The 15839-nt window shown below is 47.1% G+C and overlaps 1 protein-coding gene across 1 annotated transcript in view; it reads left to right on the top strand.

The window, feature by feature from the left end:
• SH2D1A (SH2 domain containing 1A) overlaps positions 1–15839 on the top strand; it is a 94563-nt gene that overhangs the window by 61026 nt on the left and 17698 nt on the right. Inside the window, exon 2 of the mRNA XM_068249614.1 lies at positions 5698–5761. Coding sequence (XP_068105715.1) covers positions 5698–5761 — 64 coding nt within the window. The remainder of the gene's footprint in view (positions 1–5697; positions 5762–15839) is intronic.

Raw genomic sequence — 15839 nt, 5'->3', positions numbered from 1 at the left:
AGGGTGAAAGCAGCGCTAGAAGGAGGGGCTGTGGAGGCAGCGGTGGGGAGGGGGGGATATATCCCCCCCTCCCTCACCTGGGACCCCTCCTTCTGCCTCTCTCCCCCTCCATAGCTAACTGTCGGAAAGTGCAGGGGCGGCCGGAGGCGTGCTGAGACTTACTCACCTCATTTCCGCGTTCCAAGCGTGGAGCGCAGCGTCATGTCGTCACAGGTCTGTCTTCAACGCTAATCAGGAAGCACAGTGGGCAGCGTTGAAGACAGACCTGTGACGACATGACGCTGCTCTCCACGCTTGGAACGCGGAAATGAGGTGAGTAAGTCTCAGCACGCCTCCGGCCGCCCCTGCACTTCCCGACAGTTAGCTATGGAGGGGGAGAGAGGCAGAAGGAGGGGTCCCAGGTGAGGGAGGGGGATATTTCCCCCCTCCCCACCGCTGCCTCCACAGCCCCTCCTTCTAGCGCTGCTTTCACCCTCCTGGGGGGAACTATACTAGCTATACTGGGGGCAACTATACTAGCTATACTTACTGGGGGCAACTATACTGGCTGGGGGCAACTTTACTAGCTATACTGGCGGGGGGCAACTATACTAGCTATACTTACTGGGGGCAACTATACTGGCGGGGGGCAACTATACTAGCTATACTGGAGGGTGGCAACTATACTAGCTATACTTACTGGGGGCAACTATACTAGCTATACTTACTGGGGGCAACTAAACTAGCTATACTTACTGGGGGCAACTAAACTAGCTATACTGGCTGGGGGCAACTATACTAGCTATACTGGCTCAGGGCAACTATACTAGCTATATTGGTTGGGGGCAACTATACTAGCTATACTGGCTGGGGGCAACTATACTAGCTATACTGGCTGGGGGCTACTATACTGGCTGGGGGCAACTATACTAGCTATACTGGCTGGGGGCAACTATACTAGCTATACTGGCTGGGGGCAACTATACTAGCTATACTGGCGGGGGGCAACTATACTAGCTATACTTGCTGGGGGAAACTAAACTAGCTATACCTACTGGGGGCAACTATACTAGCTATACTGGCTGGGGGCAACTATACTAGCTATACTGGCTGGGGGCAACTATACTAGCTATACTGGCGGGGGGCAACTATACTAGCTATAGTTACTGGGGGCAACTAAACTAGCTATACTTACTGGGGGCAACTATACTAGCTATACTGGTTGGGGGCAACTATACTAGCTATACTGGCTGGGGGCAACTATACTAGCTATATTGGTTGGGGGCAACTATACTAGCTATACTGGCTGGGGGCAACTATACTAGCTATACTGGCTGGGGGCTACTATACTGGCTGGGGGCAACTATACTAGCTATACTGGCTGGGGGCAACTATACTAGCTATACTGGCTGGGGGCAACTATACTAGCTATACTGGCGGGGGGCAACTATACTAGCTATACTTGCTGGGGGAAACTAAACTAGCTATACCTACTGGGGGCAACTATACTAGCTATACTGGCTGGGGGCAACTATACTAGCTATACTGGCTGGGGGAAACTATACTAGCTATACTGGCTGGGGGAAACTATACTAGCTATACTGGCTGGGGGAAACTATACTAGCTATACTGGGGGCAACTATACTAGCTATACTGGGGGTCACTATGCTAGCTATACTGGGGACCATTATACTACCTATACTGGGGACCACTATACTAGCTATACTGGGGGCCACTATACTAGCTGTACTGGAGACTACTATAATACCTACACTGGTTCCTGGCACTACCTAAACTAGGGGGCACCTTTAACTACCTAAACTATCTAGGCCAGCCAGCCCAACATCACCACCAGCCAACCAGCCCAGAATCACTGTCAAAAAGGCCACAGCATCACCCCCAGTCAGGCCAGCATTTACTTCAACCAGCCAGGCACAGCCACAGCATCACCGCCAGCCAGGCACAGCCACAGCATCACCGCCAGCCAGCCCAGCCACAGCATCACCGCCAGCCAGCCCAGCCACAGCATCACCGCCAGTCAGGCCACAGCATCACCGCCAGTCAGGCCACAGCATCACCACCAGTCAGGCCACAGCATCACAGCCAGGCCTTTCAGTCCACACATCATCCCCAATCCAGCCAAAAACAGTATTGCCAGCCAGGCACAGCAGCCAGTAGAGGAGAATTCAGAAGTCAGGTGAGAGGTGTCTACCATATTAAGGGAGCATTCTGCCCATTTATGTGAAATGCTGTCTATTTATGTGCCTTATGACTGCTGAATTTGTCTTGTTGATGGCCTCATGATTGCTGAATTTGTCTTGTTGGGGGCCTCATGATTTGTTGGGTGCCTCAAGATTTCTGAATTTGTCTTGTTGGGGGCCTAATGATTGCTGAATTTGACTTGTTTGGGGCCTAATGATTGCTAACTGTGAGACTATGGAAAAAGCTGAATCATAATCATGAGACAATAGCCTTAAACCTACTTGTTTAGCATTTTAAAACAGAAAATTAAAACTGGGGGGAGGGGGTTTCTAAAACAATACATTTTTCAGGAGTAGGATGGATGAAATTGTTTATCTTCACAGTTTATTTTCAACTTGGATTGTTCACGTATAAGTTAAAATGTTTGTATTTAGTTTAAATTGCTGTTGGCGCTTTGCGATAGATAAGTAACTTTTGGGTTGCAGTTTGGGCACTCGGCCTCCAAAAAGTTCGCCACCACTGTCCTAATCTAATGTCCCACCATTGCTAAGTTCATGTAAATTTGTCTCCACCTGTGACCACACCCATATTTTGGTCCATGACCACACTCATTTTTCAGCGCAGCCGCACATTGTAGCCCCATTTTTCGGCTAAGCACGCCGCACGTTGTCTTCCTGATTGCTAGGGGGAGGGGTGTCTGTGGATAATCAGCACCGGGTGCCAAATACCCTAGGTACGCCACTGTATCAGGACTGCACAAAGATTATCTGGCTGTGTCTTTAAGAAGCACAGAGGAGGTACAACAAATAAACAGTAATACTTTCCCAATATGATCAGTGACAAGACGTTTCAGTTATGCTGGGCTGACTGCACCAGACATTCAGTTATCAAAGGCAGGTAAGATAGCCAAGAACAAAGGGAGTATGCTGACTGTAACTCTTTTGTTGCTGGATTGCTAAGACCAACACATCTATCATTTACATTGCCTACATAAATGACATTCATAATGTAGAGTGGAACTGAGACTTATAATCAGACTCCACTCATTGTACCATTCACATAATTCATTGATATTGATGTGCTGCCCATGCCCCCTGCTTGTCCTGATTGTATGTGGGATCATTTTTATATCAATATGAAAATATATGAATTGGAGAAGTGTTCTGAGAATTGTTTTACAGGAACTGTTGGCATAAATATATACAGTAGTTCCTGATTATAAGAAATAAGAAACTTTACTTCCTCTCATTTTGCAGCACCAACATAATTATTTATTAAAAACAGATTGCCTGCACTGCTTTTCGAATTCAGTTGTCTTGTTATCATGACTCCAATTTATAAAAATTGAATTATAACAGCACTGTGCAAGAATTGCTTTCTGCACTGTTTCCATTAGAATGAATGTGATGATGCTGATGCTGCGATGGTGGATTAGAGTGTGACAGCCTAATTAAGCTGCTGCAGCTCTTTTAACGACAAACTGTAAAAAGACCTGTTAGAAATGAGCACATAGAGGTGAAGTAAGGCTTCGTCACTCCTGTGCTTGTTTATTTACAAAAAGTCTGTGAATTGTTCCAGTAGCAGTGCTGCTCAGATACCACTTTTCACTATCTGGATCTAATCCGGATCTGGATACCTAGATATCTGATCTGGGTCGGATATACGAGTTTAAAATTTTCCAATCCGGATCCGAATCGGATATCCGACCTCAGTATCCGGCCGGATTCAGATATCCGGATAGAAAGCCGGAAGTGACCTGAAAATGACTTCCAAAAGTCTCCTAAAATGGCAAAAACCCCTTTCGGAGGTCTCTCTCTCTCTCTCTCTCTCTCGGCCTGGATGCCTTCGAAAGGGATTTTGGCCATTGAAGGTGATTTTGGCTTCTGCTGGATATCTGAACTAACTATCCGCCCAGATTTCAGATTTCAGATGGGAAATCCGAGTTTGCTCGGATATTCTATTCGGATTTTAAAAAATATCTGAATTGCTATTCAAAGTTCGGATAGTGGAAAAAGTTTGGATTAAATGGGTAGTTCGAAATCTTGCTGAGCACCACTGTCCATTGGGACAAAAAGGCTAAATAATGAGTTATGCTATTTTCATAGCTTTTCTCGCTCACAGTAGGTAGTTGGTAGTAGTATCCAAATAGTGAGTGAGTGAGTGAGGCCGGATACATACTTTTTCCACCCCTAGGCCAAGTATCTTGCAGCTTCCCTTCCATGTGCAGCACCCCCTCCTATTCCTTGTGCAGCCCCCTTTCCATGTCTAACACTCATGTACAGCAGTCTCCTTCAGTTCTATACAGGTCCCTTGGGCAGCAGTTCCCTACTTCCATGTATTGCTCCTTATTTGCAACCTTTGTATTCAGTTTGCAACCTCTTCTTCCATATGCAGTAATCCCTTTTCCTAGTCCAGCCACCGCCCAAGGCCCGGGCTGTGGTGGTCTTTCCAGAAATGCGTCCCAGTGTGTGTGAGTGTGTGTCTGTGTGAGAATGTGTGTGTGCACATGTATGAGTGTGTACAAACATGTATGGTTGGCTGTATGTGGGCACGTGCTTGTGTATGATTGTGTGCAGTGGCAAAACTATAAATCAATGGGCCACCCAGCAAAACTTTGATGCGGCCCCCCAGTGTTCACATCCTTTCCCTTGCCCACCCTGGTGTCCCTCGCAGCCTGGGGGCCCATCTTGCAAGGGTCATAAAACAAGTGTGGACATTATGATCCTCAAACTCATAACAAGTGTAGCCACAACCACACCTGATCTGATTGTATATGACAAAAGATTTTTATTTAGCACAGGCAACGCGTTTCGCGGGTCCAAGCCCGCTTCATCAGGCCAATAAAAGTGCCAAATGAACAAGTCGATATTATTATTATATTATTTCCTCGATTTTAAGCTGTTTTTAGATGCTTTTATTTCAACCAGGGCGCCTCTTTACCTTCAATTGTGCATAGCTATACCCCCAAAATATCTGTGTTTGAGGGGAGGTGACAGACCACCTGTGGGTGCCCCACAGTGGACACCTGTCCCTACTTTTTCAAGGAGAGCGACCACATCCAGGTCCCGGCTGGGACTACCCCGAGTGGAGTTGGGTTTATGGTCTCCACCTGCTTCCTACGGTTGGTTGCCCTTGCAACCTCCTTTTGTGAGTAGTAATTTATTGAAATTCCTTTTTTCAATTGCATACTAATATACTACACTATTGGGTGCCCGTATTTGTCTCCTATATTTTTTTTCCCTGCGAGGTGGTGAGACACCCCCACTACACTACCCTTTATGGGAGGGAGTGAAGTAGTAGCTGGGGCCCTCTTACAGTTCGGGGGCCCACCTGCGGTTGCAGGGGCTGCTCCCCTGTAGTTATGCCCTTGGTTGTGTGTTGGTGCAAGTCTAATTTTAGAGTTTTTTTTTTAATGTCAGATGTCAGTAAAACATGAATTCTCATTAGCTATGAGTACTGAGTAAGTCTTTTTTTTTGGATTACAGAACTTAATCCACGTTTTCATTTTGTTTTCAGGCATAAGGAGTTTGTCTACACCTACAGAGTGTCTCAAACAATTACTGGTTCCTGGACAGCTGAGGTACGACATTTTGTATTCAGTAACTTTGAACATTTACCCTAGTATGTTCATATTTTGCATTGAAAGATGAAGTGACTATTGTTGAGCTGAAATTTGCGTAATTACAAATGCGGATTTTGCAGCTACGATGCAAATTCATAATTTTGTGATTGCCATACAAACCATAATTCGGAATTCTGCAAGCGTAATTTCCATCACGTACTTTCACGTTATGCCACAAATTCACGTTTAATGCAAAATTTCGTAATTTCGTGTTTTCTATAGAAACAAAAGTATTTTAATTATGAAAATGGGCATATTGTTTTATAATAGTAATTATGCAAATTAAAGTAATTACTAAACTTAGGAAAGTAACTCATTGATTGCTATTACTGATTCCAATTACTGATAATGCAAAGGCCCCTGCATGTGCTGTCGCTTTAAATGTATTAGGAGGCTCTACCTGCAGCCACTTCTAAGGCAGGTGCTCTTTGCCAAGGTGCTCTTAGCGGTCATGCATGCTGAGACACTTGGTTTGGGGCCATGCAATATGTGATAATGCAAAGGTCCCTGCATGTGCTGTCACTTTAATGTATCAGGTGGCTCTGGACTGGAACACAATTTCGAGAACGGACGAATTTCCGTATTAAACATGAAATTCGATTTGTTTCCGCTATGAAATTATGAATTTCCGATTAGACTTAATTTCTAGTCCATTTCTAGTGTTGAGCATAATAACCTAATTACGATTAATTTTGCATAATCGTAATTAGTCATTACGCTCATCACTAGAAAAAACAATATATGAATACATTTTGCTGTTTGTGCAAAAAACTTCTTCATCATGACATAGAGGTAAACACACACAGCTTTTGTATTGCCCTCTCAAGTATTTATACATGTTAATCATGTCACCCCTTAGCCATCTTTTTTTCCAAGATAAATAAACCCAGTTTGACAAATATTTCTTGGTAAGTGAGACCTTCTTTTTCTCCAAGTCTGATGTTCCCAGCTTACCCAGTGTCACGATCGGTGGAGCAGAGAGGGTCTGATTCTCGGTGATCAGCAGTATCACTGGGAATACAGATATATATCCGATTATTGATGATCTGCAGTATCACCGATAATCCGATATAACGCTAACCTCTGAACACCTGAGTAGTGTGAGTGATTGGTGCAACAGTAATACCGTGAGGACTAAGCCTCAGAAACAAGTGCCGTACAGTATGAAGTACTGCAGCAATACAGATTCCTTCCGAAGGCCTGGACTCTCCCGGGGGAGGAGTCAGGCGGAGCGTAGGAAGGACAGAACGTGAGTGACACCTAGGAGAGAGTGTCACTAACAGATCTGGGAACTGCCTCTAACAGTAAGGTCAGTTCTCGAAGTCGGGCAAGCCAGGTCGTAACACACGGACATATACAGTACAGATTTAGAAAGCAGAGGCGGAGTCTAATAAACAAGCCGGGTTCGGCAACAGGGTATCAGAAATATCGGGGTACAAGATCAGAATACAGAAGAATAGTAACAAGCTTGGGAAACCTTAGGAGCGAGTTCCCAATGAATACAGGATGGGCCCTGAGGCAGCAAATACAGAGCTGGCCCTGTGCAGCAGGTGCCCAACAAATACAGAGCTGGCCCTATGGGGCAGGTGCCCAGCAAATACAGAGCTGGCCCTGGGGAGCAGGTGCCCAGCAAATACAGAGCTGGCCCTGTGGAGCAGGTGCCCAGCACATACAGAGCTGGCCCTGTGGAGCAGGTGCCCAGCACATACAGAACTGGCCCTGTGGAGCAGGTGCCCAGAACATACAAAGCTGGCCCTGTGGAGCAGGTGCCCAGAACATAAAAGGCATGAACTATCTCCTAGTGATAGAGATAGTTCTCAGGGTCGGGAAGGCCCTGTGGAGCAGGTGCCCAACACATACAGAGCTGGCCCTGTGGAGCAGGTGCCCAGCACATACAAGGCATGAACTATCTCCTAGCGATAGAGATAGTTCTCAGGGTCGGGAAGGCCAGGTCGGCAACTCACAGACAAACAAAGTACAGGATCAGAAGACAGAGGCAGAATCAGGGGCTAGCGGAGGTTGGCAACGGAGTATCAGAAAGGCAAGGTACAGAGTCAGATATCAGGAGAGTAGTCAGACAGGCAGGAAGTCATAACAGATAAACACAATCAAACTAGTACTTTAAGCTATCAACAGAATCTAGCTAAGTGTAGTATTACAGCTCCAGCTGGTCCCGGCACACTTAAGGATCTGACTACAGGTCTGAGTGCTCCCACGTATGTGTTTGCAACGACAGGCAACCAGCAACTGACCAAGCAGCAGAATATATAGTTGCTGGACACTGCCGCCCCGCCCGAACCATTCAGCCAATCATGAGTCCTGCAGGAATCAGCTGACCTTCCTGATCAGCTGACACTTCCCCTGCTGGTATAAAGGTCCTTAATTCAGGCCCGCGCGTGCATAGCTCTCCATCTGCCTAGGTGCACTAACAGACCCAGCCACACCAAGCACACGCTGCTGCATGCAAACAGCCGCTTTGCTGTCAGGACATGCGGCGGCTTTTCTGCGATCCACCAAACAACCAGACGCGTGCAAACCGCCGCGTAGGACGCGGGGTCAGCCGCCTAGCTCTTGGCACACGCGGCGGCTTTCCGCGTTTCCTGACAGAACCCCCCCCCTGAGGCGTGGACTCCGGACACGCCCCAGACAGATCCCCAGGAGACAATGATAGCGACGTCCTCATCTCATACCCACACTCTTCACCTGATCAGATACCAAAGTCGAGGACCGTCCTGTGTCAGATTCAGGATTTTGGAACAAGGTATAAATGTGATAGTCACTAATTTTCTCGCATTCAGAACATAATTACAACCTCTCACAGGTGCGAGATTTCTCATAAGTGACAACCGGTGGATCAGGCGAAAAACATTTCCCACACTCAGAACATGAATACGTTTTCTCATCGGTGTGAGACTTCCAATGACTGAGAAGTTCACACTCATAAGACGAATAAAGCTGTCCCCCGCAGTGTGAGTTTCTACGATTGACAAGATTTATGTTATGTTTAAAAAATTTCCCACACTCAGAACATTAATGTGATTTCTCATCAGTGTGAGACTTCCCATGACTGAGAAGTTCTTCCTCACATACAGAACACCAGTACAGCTTCTCACCGGTGTGAGATCTCCCATGGGCTACAGGCGGTAGATCGGGTACAAAAGGGACCCCACACTCAAAACATGAATACGTTTTTCTCATTGGTGTGAGACTTCCCATGACTGAGAAGTTTCTCCTCACATACAGGACACACGTATAATTTCTCACCTGTGTGAGATTTCCCATTAGTCACAGGTCGTCCCTCAGGTACAAAAGAGTCCCCACACTTAGAACATGAATATATGTATCCCTTAAAGTGGGGTCTACTATGATTAACAAGATCTAAATTATGCTCAGAACATGAATGTGGTTTCTTGTTACTTAGAATCTGGTCAGATGATGGAGCTGAAGACTGTACGGTTTCAGACTCCTGAACTCGATTTGCTGCAATAAGCAAGCTTGACTCTTGCGCAGCAGATTCATGACTATAGATAGAGCCATCACTCTCATAAAGTTCGGAAATGTTATCCGCATAGTAGCTCTCTATCTGTTCTTCAAAACTATTTTCCGCTCCCAGTGAGGTCATACTTCGCCTATATGAGTTCTCACCAGAACGCGATTTCTCAGAAATACTAGGTTGTGCAGGATGTACGTGGGACTTTCTATGATTGAGGAGATCCGCATAATATACAAAATCCTCTTTACACTGTGAACACGGAAAAGATTTATCAGACGGACGGGAGGTATCTAAATCGGGGCAATATTTGAGCGACAGATTTCCCACCAGAAGTTCAGTTACGCCAGTACATGGTTTCTGGAGGCCGGGATCTGAACTAGCACCAGATCCCGTATTTCCCGGGGATGGCGCAGCAGACTCCTTAGAACTCGGGCCTCTCACCATCCCCCAAAATTTTTTTCTTTACTTTTTCCTGCAATTTCGTACCCAATGGTCATGTTGTCCGCAATAGAAGCAAAGACCCTCTAGGCGTCTTCGCGTCCTCTCTGATTCAGATAACCTAGAGCGGTGCCCTACGAATTTCCCAGGTGAGGGTACTCTAGATTGAATTACAGAGGGGGGTGACACTGGTGCAACAGAGTTTAAAATACACTTAATTGACTCAGTCAGTTGGTTAACCTGAGTCTGCAATGTATCAACCGTTTTCTTAACTTCCTTAAGAGTAGCGGTTAACACATCGATCCGTTCATCAAGTGTCACCATGTTTTTTTTTTGGGCCTGTCGTTCTGTCACGATCGGTGGAGCAGAGAGGGTCTGATTCTCGGTGATCAGCAGTATCACTGGGAATACAGATATATATCCGATTATTGATGATCTGCAGTATCACCGATAATCCGATATAACGCTAACCTCTGAACACCTGAGTAGTGTGAGTGCTTGGTGCAACAGTAATACCGTGAGGACTAAGCCTCAGAAACAAGTGCCATACAGTATGAAGTACTGCAGCAATACAGATTCCTTCCGAAGGCCTGGACTCTCCCAGGGGAGGAGTCAGGCGGAGCGTAGGAAGGACAGAACGTGAGTGACACCTAGGAGAGAGTGTCACTAACAGATCTGGGAACTGCCTCTAACAGTAAGGTCAGTTTTCGGAGTCGGGCAAGCCAGGTCGTAACACACGGACATATACAGTACAGATTTAGAAAGCAGAGGCGGAGTCTAATAAACAAGCCGGGTTCGGCAACAGGGTATCAGAAATATCGGGGTACAAGATCAGAATACAGAAGAATAGTAACAAGCTTGGGAAACCTGAGGAGCGAGTTCCCAATGAATACAGGATGGGCCCTGAGGCAGCAAATACAGAGCTGGCCCTGTGCAGCAGGTGCCCAACAAATACAGAGCTGGCCCTATGGGGCAGGTGCCCAGCAAATACAGAGCTGGCCCTGGGGAGCAGGTGCCCAGCAAATACAGAGCTGGCCCTGTGGAGCAGGTGCCCAGCACATACAGAACTGGCCCTGTGGAGCAGGTGCCCAGAACATACAAAGCTGGCCCTGTGGAGCAGGTGCCCAGAACATACAAGGCATGAACTATCTCCTAGTAATAGAGATAGTTCTCAGGGTCGGGAAGGCCCTGGGGAGCAGGTGCCCAGCGAATACAGAGCTGGCCCTGTGGAGCAGGTGCCCAGCACATACAGAGCTGGCCCTGTGGAGCAGGTGCCCAGAACATACAAGGCATGAACTATCTCCTAGTGATAGAGATAGTTCTCAGGGTCGGGAAGGCCAGGTCGGCAACTCACAGACAAACAAAGTACAGGATCAGAAGACAGAGGCAGAATCAGGGGCTAGCGGAGGTTGGCAACGGAGCAGAGCAGGGACAAGGTCCTCCAGCACCCAAGGCTGAGGCACCAAAGTGCGCCCCTCCATCCCTCCCACCCCAGCCGTCACGCACTGATTGCTATTAGACTAAGAGGGCCACAGGGCCCACAACCTCCCCAACACCTTAATATCTAGTTATCTGGCTTGCAGTCACTGCCATGTATCCCCTTTTCTTATTTCTTTCTGCTTCATACACAATTAGGAATGACAGCTGAATGAATTGTGCGCCCCTTCCTACACTGCGCCCTGAGGCTGGAGCCTCTCCAGCCTATGCCTCGGCCCGGCCCTGCAACGGAGTATCAGAAAGGCAAGGTACAGAGTCAGATATCAGGAGAGTAGTCAGACAGGCAGGAAGTCATAACAGATAAACACAATCAAACTAGTACTTTAAGCTATCAACAGAATCTAGCTAAGTGCAAAGGATAAGACCGCTCAACCTCTATTACCTAGAGCAAGGTGCTGGAAGCCAATGTGGCAGATCAGGATACAGGATAGATGAAATCCGCACACCCGCAGGTAAAGTCAGACTTTACCTGTGGGTGTGCGGATTTCATCTATCCTGTATCCAAAATCTAGCTAAGTGTAGGATTACAGCTCCAGCTGGTCCCGGCACACTTAAGGATCTGACTACAGGTCTGAGTGCTCCCACGTATGTGTTTGCAACGACAGGCAACCAGCAACTGACCAAGCAGCAGAATATATAGTTGCTGGACACTGCCGCCCCGCCCGAACCATTCAGCCAATCATGAGTCCTGCAGGAATCAGCTGACCTTCCTGATCAGCTGACACTTCCCCTGCTGGTATAAAGGTCCTTAATTCAGGCCCGCGCGTGCATAGCTCTCCATCTGCCTAGGTGCACTAACAGACCCAGCCACACCAAGCACACGCTGCTGCATGCAAACAGCCGCTTTGCTGTCAGGACATGCGGCAGCTTTTCTGCGATCCACCAAACAACCAGACGCGTGCAAACCGCAGCGTAGGACACGGGGTCAGCCGCCTAGCTCTTGGCACACGCGGCGGCTTTCCGCGTTTCCTCACACCCAGTGCTTGTGCAAAGTCCTTACTTGGCGTCAAGTGCTTCTAAAGGCCCATAGTTACTTTGCACCCAATGCTCCTTAACACAAACCACACCTTAGCACACTGCTTCCTACTACCCACTGCTACTTAGTACCCGCTGCAACTTGGCAACCATTTCTGTTTGGCACTCATGGTTTTGTACCACTTACATTTGCTTAATTACTTGCACTTACTGGTATTTGACACTCACTGCTACTTTTCACCTATAACTATTACTATAACACCTATTACTTAGCAATCACTGTTACCTGTCACTCAGTTACTTAGTCCCCACAACTACTTAGCAGCCACTGCTACTTGATACCCACAGTAACGTGGCAGCCACAATCACCTAGCATCCATGAGATGCTTCACACGCACGGTTATTTAACACCTATTTTTGCTTGACACCTAGTGCTGCTTAGCACCTAGTCCTTCTTGGCACTTACAGTTACTTAAAGTGAACCTCGGGACTAAAAATCTACTCAGCAGAACTAAAAAGGCTTGGTGTTTCTTTAACAGTTTCACAGCATCAGAACTTTGTTTTTCTTACCAAAGCATCATTTTTAGCTGCATTTTTAGCTAAGCTCCACACATCAAAGAAAAAAAGCCTGGTCTTTCTTTCCCTGATGCTGTGCAGAGCATGATGGGATTTCCTATGTTGTTGTTCACGTTGCCTAGCAACTGGGAGAGGTGCTCAGGACACAGGACAGTTGGAACTGTGTCTCATGCTCCCTGTCACCTCCTTTCAAAACAGTGTATGTAAGAGATTATATTACCTATCAAGTTTAATTAATATAACTAATGTAACTTAATGACAGTATGTTTGTTTAGGCTGGAGTTCCTCTTTAACACTGCCTACAACTTGGCACCCACTGGTACTTGGCACACACAGTTACTTAAAGGATACTACAACTGAAAAAATTAAAGGTGCGGTGGCTAGGGAGGGGAAATTACTATACTTACCACCTCTCTTGTTCCCTGCTGTCAGCCACCGGGCTTCTCCAATAGATGCCGGTGTCCGGACGACGCTCCTGACCTCTAACCCGGACATACTGAGTAGAGTTGGGCCGAACTTCCGATTTTAGGTTCGCGAACCTGGTTCGCGAACTTCCGCGGAAGGTTCGGTTCGCGTTAAAGTTCGCGAACCGCAATAGACTTCAATGGGGATGCGAACTTTGAAAAAAAAATAATTATGCTGGCCACAAAAGTGATGGAAAAGATGTTTCAAGGGGTCTAACACCTGGAGGGGGGCATGGCGGAGTGGGATACATGCCAAAAGTCCCGGGGAAAAATCTGGATTTGACGCAAAGCAGCATTTTAAGGGCAGAAATCACATTGAATGCTAAATGACAGGCCTAAAGTGCTTTCAAACATCTTGCATGTGTATACATCAATCAGGTACTGTAATTAAGGTACTGCTTCACACTGACACACCAAACTCACCGTGTAACGCACCACAAACAGCTGTTTGTGTAGTGACGGCCGTGCTGGACTGGTGCGCACCATGGCGAGAGTGCAGGTTTTGGTGGCTTTACAGCCCATATGGTCGCCTGGCTGATGTAGCTGAATGACAGAACAGTGACTGTCCAGCTGATCAAATTTGGTCTGACCACAATGAGGCAACGACCTTATTATTTCACTGAACAGGTATACTGTGGCGGGTCCACTGAACAGAACAGGTATGCAGTGGCAGGTTCACTGAACACAACAGGTATGCAGTGGCGGGTTCACTGAACAGGTATACAGTGGCGGGTCCACTGAACAGAACAGGTATGCAGTGGTGGGTTCACAGCACAGGTATGCAGTGGTGGGTTCACAGCACAGGTATGCAGTGGTGGGTTCAATGAACAGGTATACAGTGGCGGGTCCACTGAACAGAACAGGTATGCAGTGGCAGATTCACTGAACAGGTATGCAGTGGTGGGTTCACAGCACAGGTATGCAGTGGTGGGTTCACTGAACAGGTATGCAGTGGTGGGTTCACAGCACAGGTATGCAGTGGTGGGTTCACAGCACAGGTATGCAGTGGTGGGTTCACAGCACAGGTATGCAGTGGTGGGTTCACAACACAGGTATGCAGCCAGACAGGAACAAGTTAAGCCTAACTAATCTTTCCCTGAGAGACAGTCTGCAGCAGCTCGCCCTACTCTCACTAACGCAGGCAGCACACGACTGACCGTAATGGCCGCCGCTGCCTGCCTTATATAAGGGGGGTGGGGCTCCAGGGGCTAGTGTAGCCTAATTGGCTACACTGGGCCTGCTGACTGTGATGTAGAGGGTCAAAGTTGACCCTCCATGTGCATTATGGGGCGAACCGAACTTCCGCAAAGGTTCGCCTGCGGGACGCGAACGCGAACCACTGAAGTTCGCATGGAACCGTTCGCAGGCGAACCGTTCGGCCCAACTCTAATACTGAGCTGCGCATGCGCAGTATGTCCATTCTTCACTGCTTCTGCCGGCACATAATTTTGGCAAAGGCAAGTTCAATCCCCTGGTTCCTCCTTCACAGCGTCTTGCACTCCACAGAAGGAGAAGCCAGGGGAGTGAACTTGCTTCTGCCTAAATTATGCGCCGGCAGAAGCGGTGAAGAACAGTATGTCCGGGTTAGATGTCAGGGGAGTCGCCCGGACACCGGCATCTATTGGAGAAGACCGGCAACTGACAGCGGAGAACAAGTATCTAATTTTCCCTCCCTAGCCACCGTACCTCATTTTTTTTAGTTGTGGTATCCTTTAACATCCACTACTACTTGGCACCTACAGTTACTTAGTAACCAATACTACTTAACACAAACAGCTAATTAGCATCCACTGTTACTTGGCATTCACTTCTACTATGCACCCACAGTTAACTGGCATCTACTGCTACTTGGCACCCTCTGCTACTTTGCTCATTCAGATATTTAGATCTTTCTGCAACCTAGTGCCCACTCCTGCTTAGTAGGAAATATATAATATGGGCTGCACCCGAGTTGACCAGCTGCATAGATGTGCAGAGCCAACACAGGGACAGATTACACAACTTGCATTTAAAACAGATGCTGCAAAGGAGGACATTGGCTTCAAGGACAGCATGTGCACAGATTGTTCAATACTAGACTCTTCTGTGACAATGACAAGCCCTCTCGGAAGAGACCTAACAACTAGCTAACACAGTTAAAAAAAAAAGTATGAACCTGAGGTCGCTAGCCATAAATGGGCTACACATTTTCTAAAGAACAGGGAAAAGATTGGCAGGGCTCAATCAAGCTGCAACTGAAATGAAACCAACAGAGGCGTGCACCGCCCCCCAGGGACTTAAATTACACACCTTGAATACAAATCAGATGCTAAACTATGCACTAAACCCTAATCTAAGTACAATTGCATCCGTTTTGCATCTATTTTGAATGCAAGTTGTGTAATCTGCCCATGTGTGGGCTTTGCACATCTATGCAACTGGTCAACTCAGGTACAGTTTGTATTTGGAAGCGCTGCCAATATCTCCTGTTGTACAAAAATGTAAGTCTACGTATGGCTAGCTATATCCATGTGTATCCGTTTGCATTCAATTTATCAGGGTTTAGTGCATAGTTTTGCATCTGATTTGTATTCAAGGTGTGCAATTTAAGTCC

The sequence above is a fragment of the Hyperolius riggenbachi genome, chromosome 8, assembly GCF_040937935.1.
Source record: "Hyperolius riggenbachi isolate aHypRig1 chromosome 8, aHypRig1.pri, whole genome shotgun sequence".
NCBI classification, from domain to species: domain Eukaryota; kingdom Metazoa; phylum Chordata; class Amphibia; order Anura; family Hyperoliidae; genus Hyperolius; species Hyperolius riggenbachi.
The sequence above is the reverse complement of the archived record's forward strand: the minus strand, read 5'-3'. Positions and strand labels throughout refer to the sequence as shown.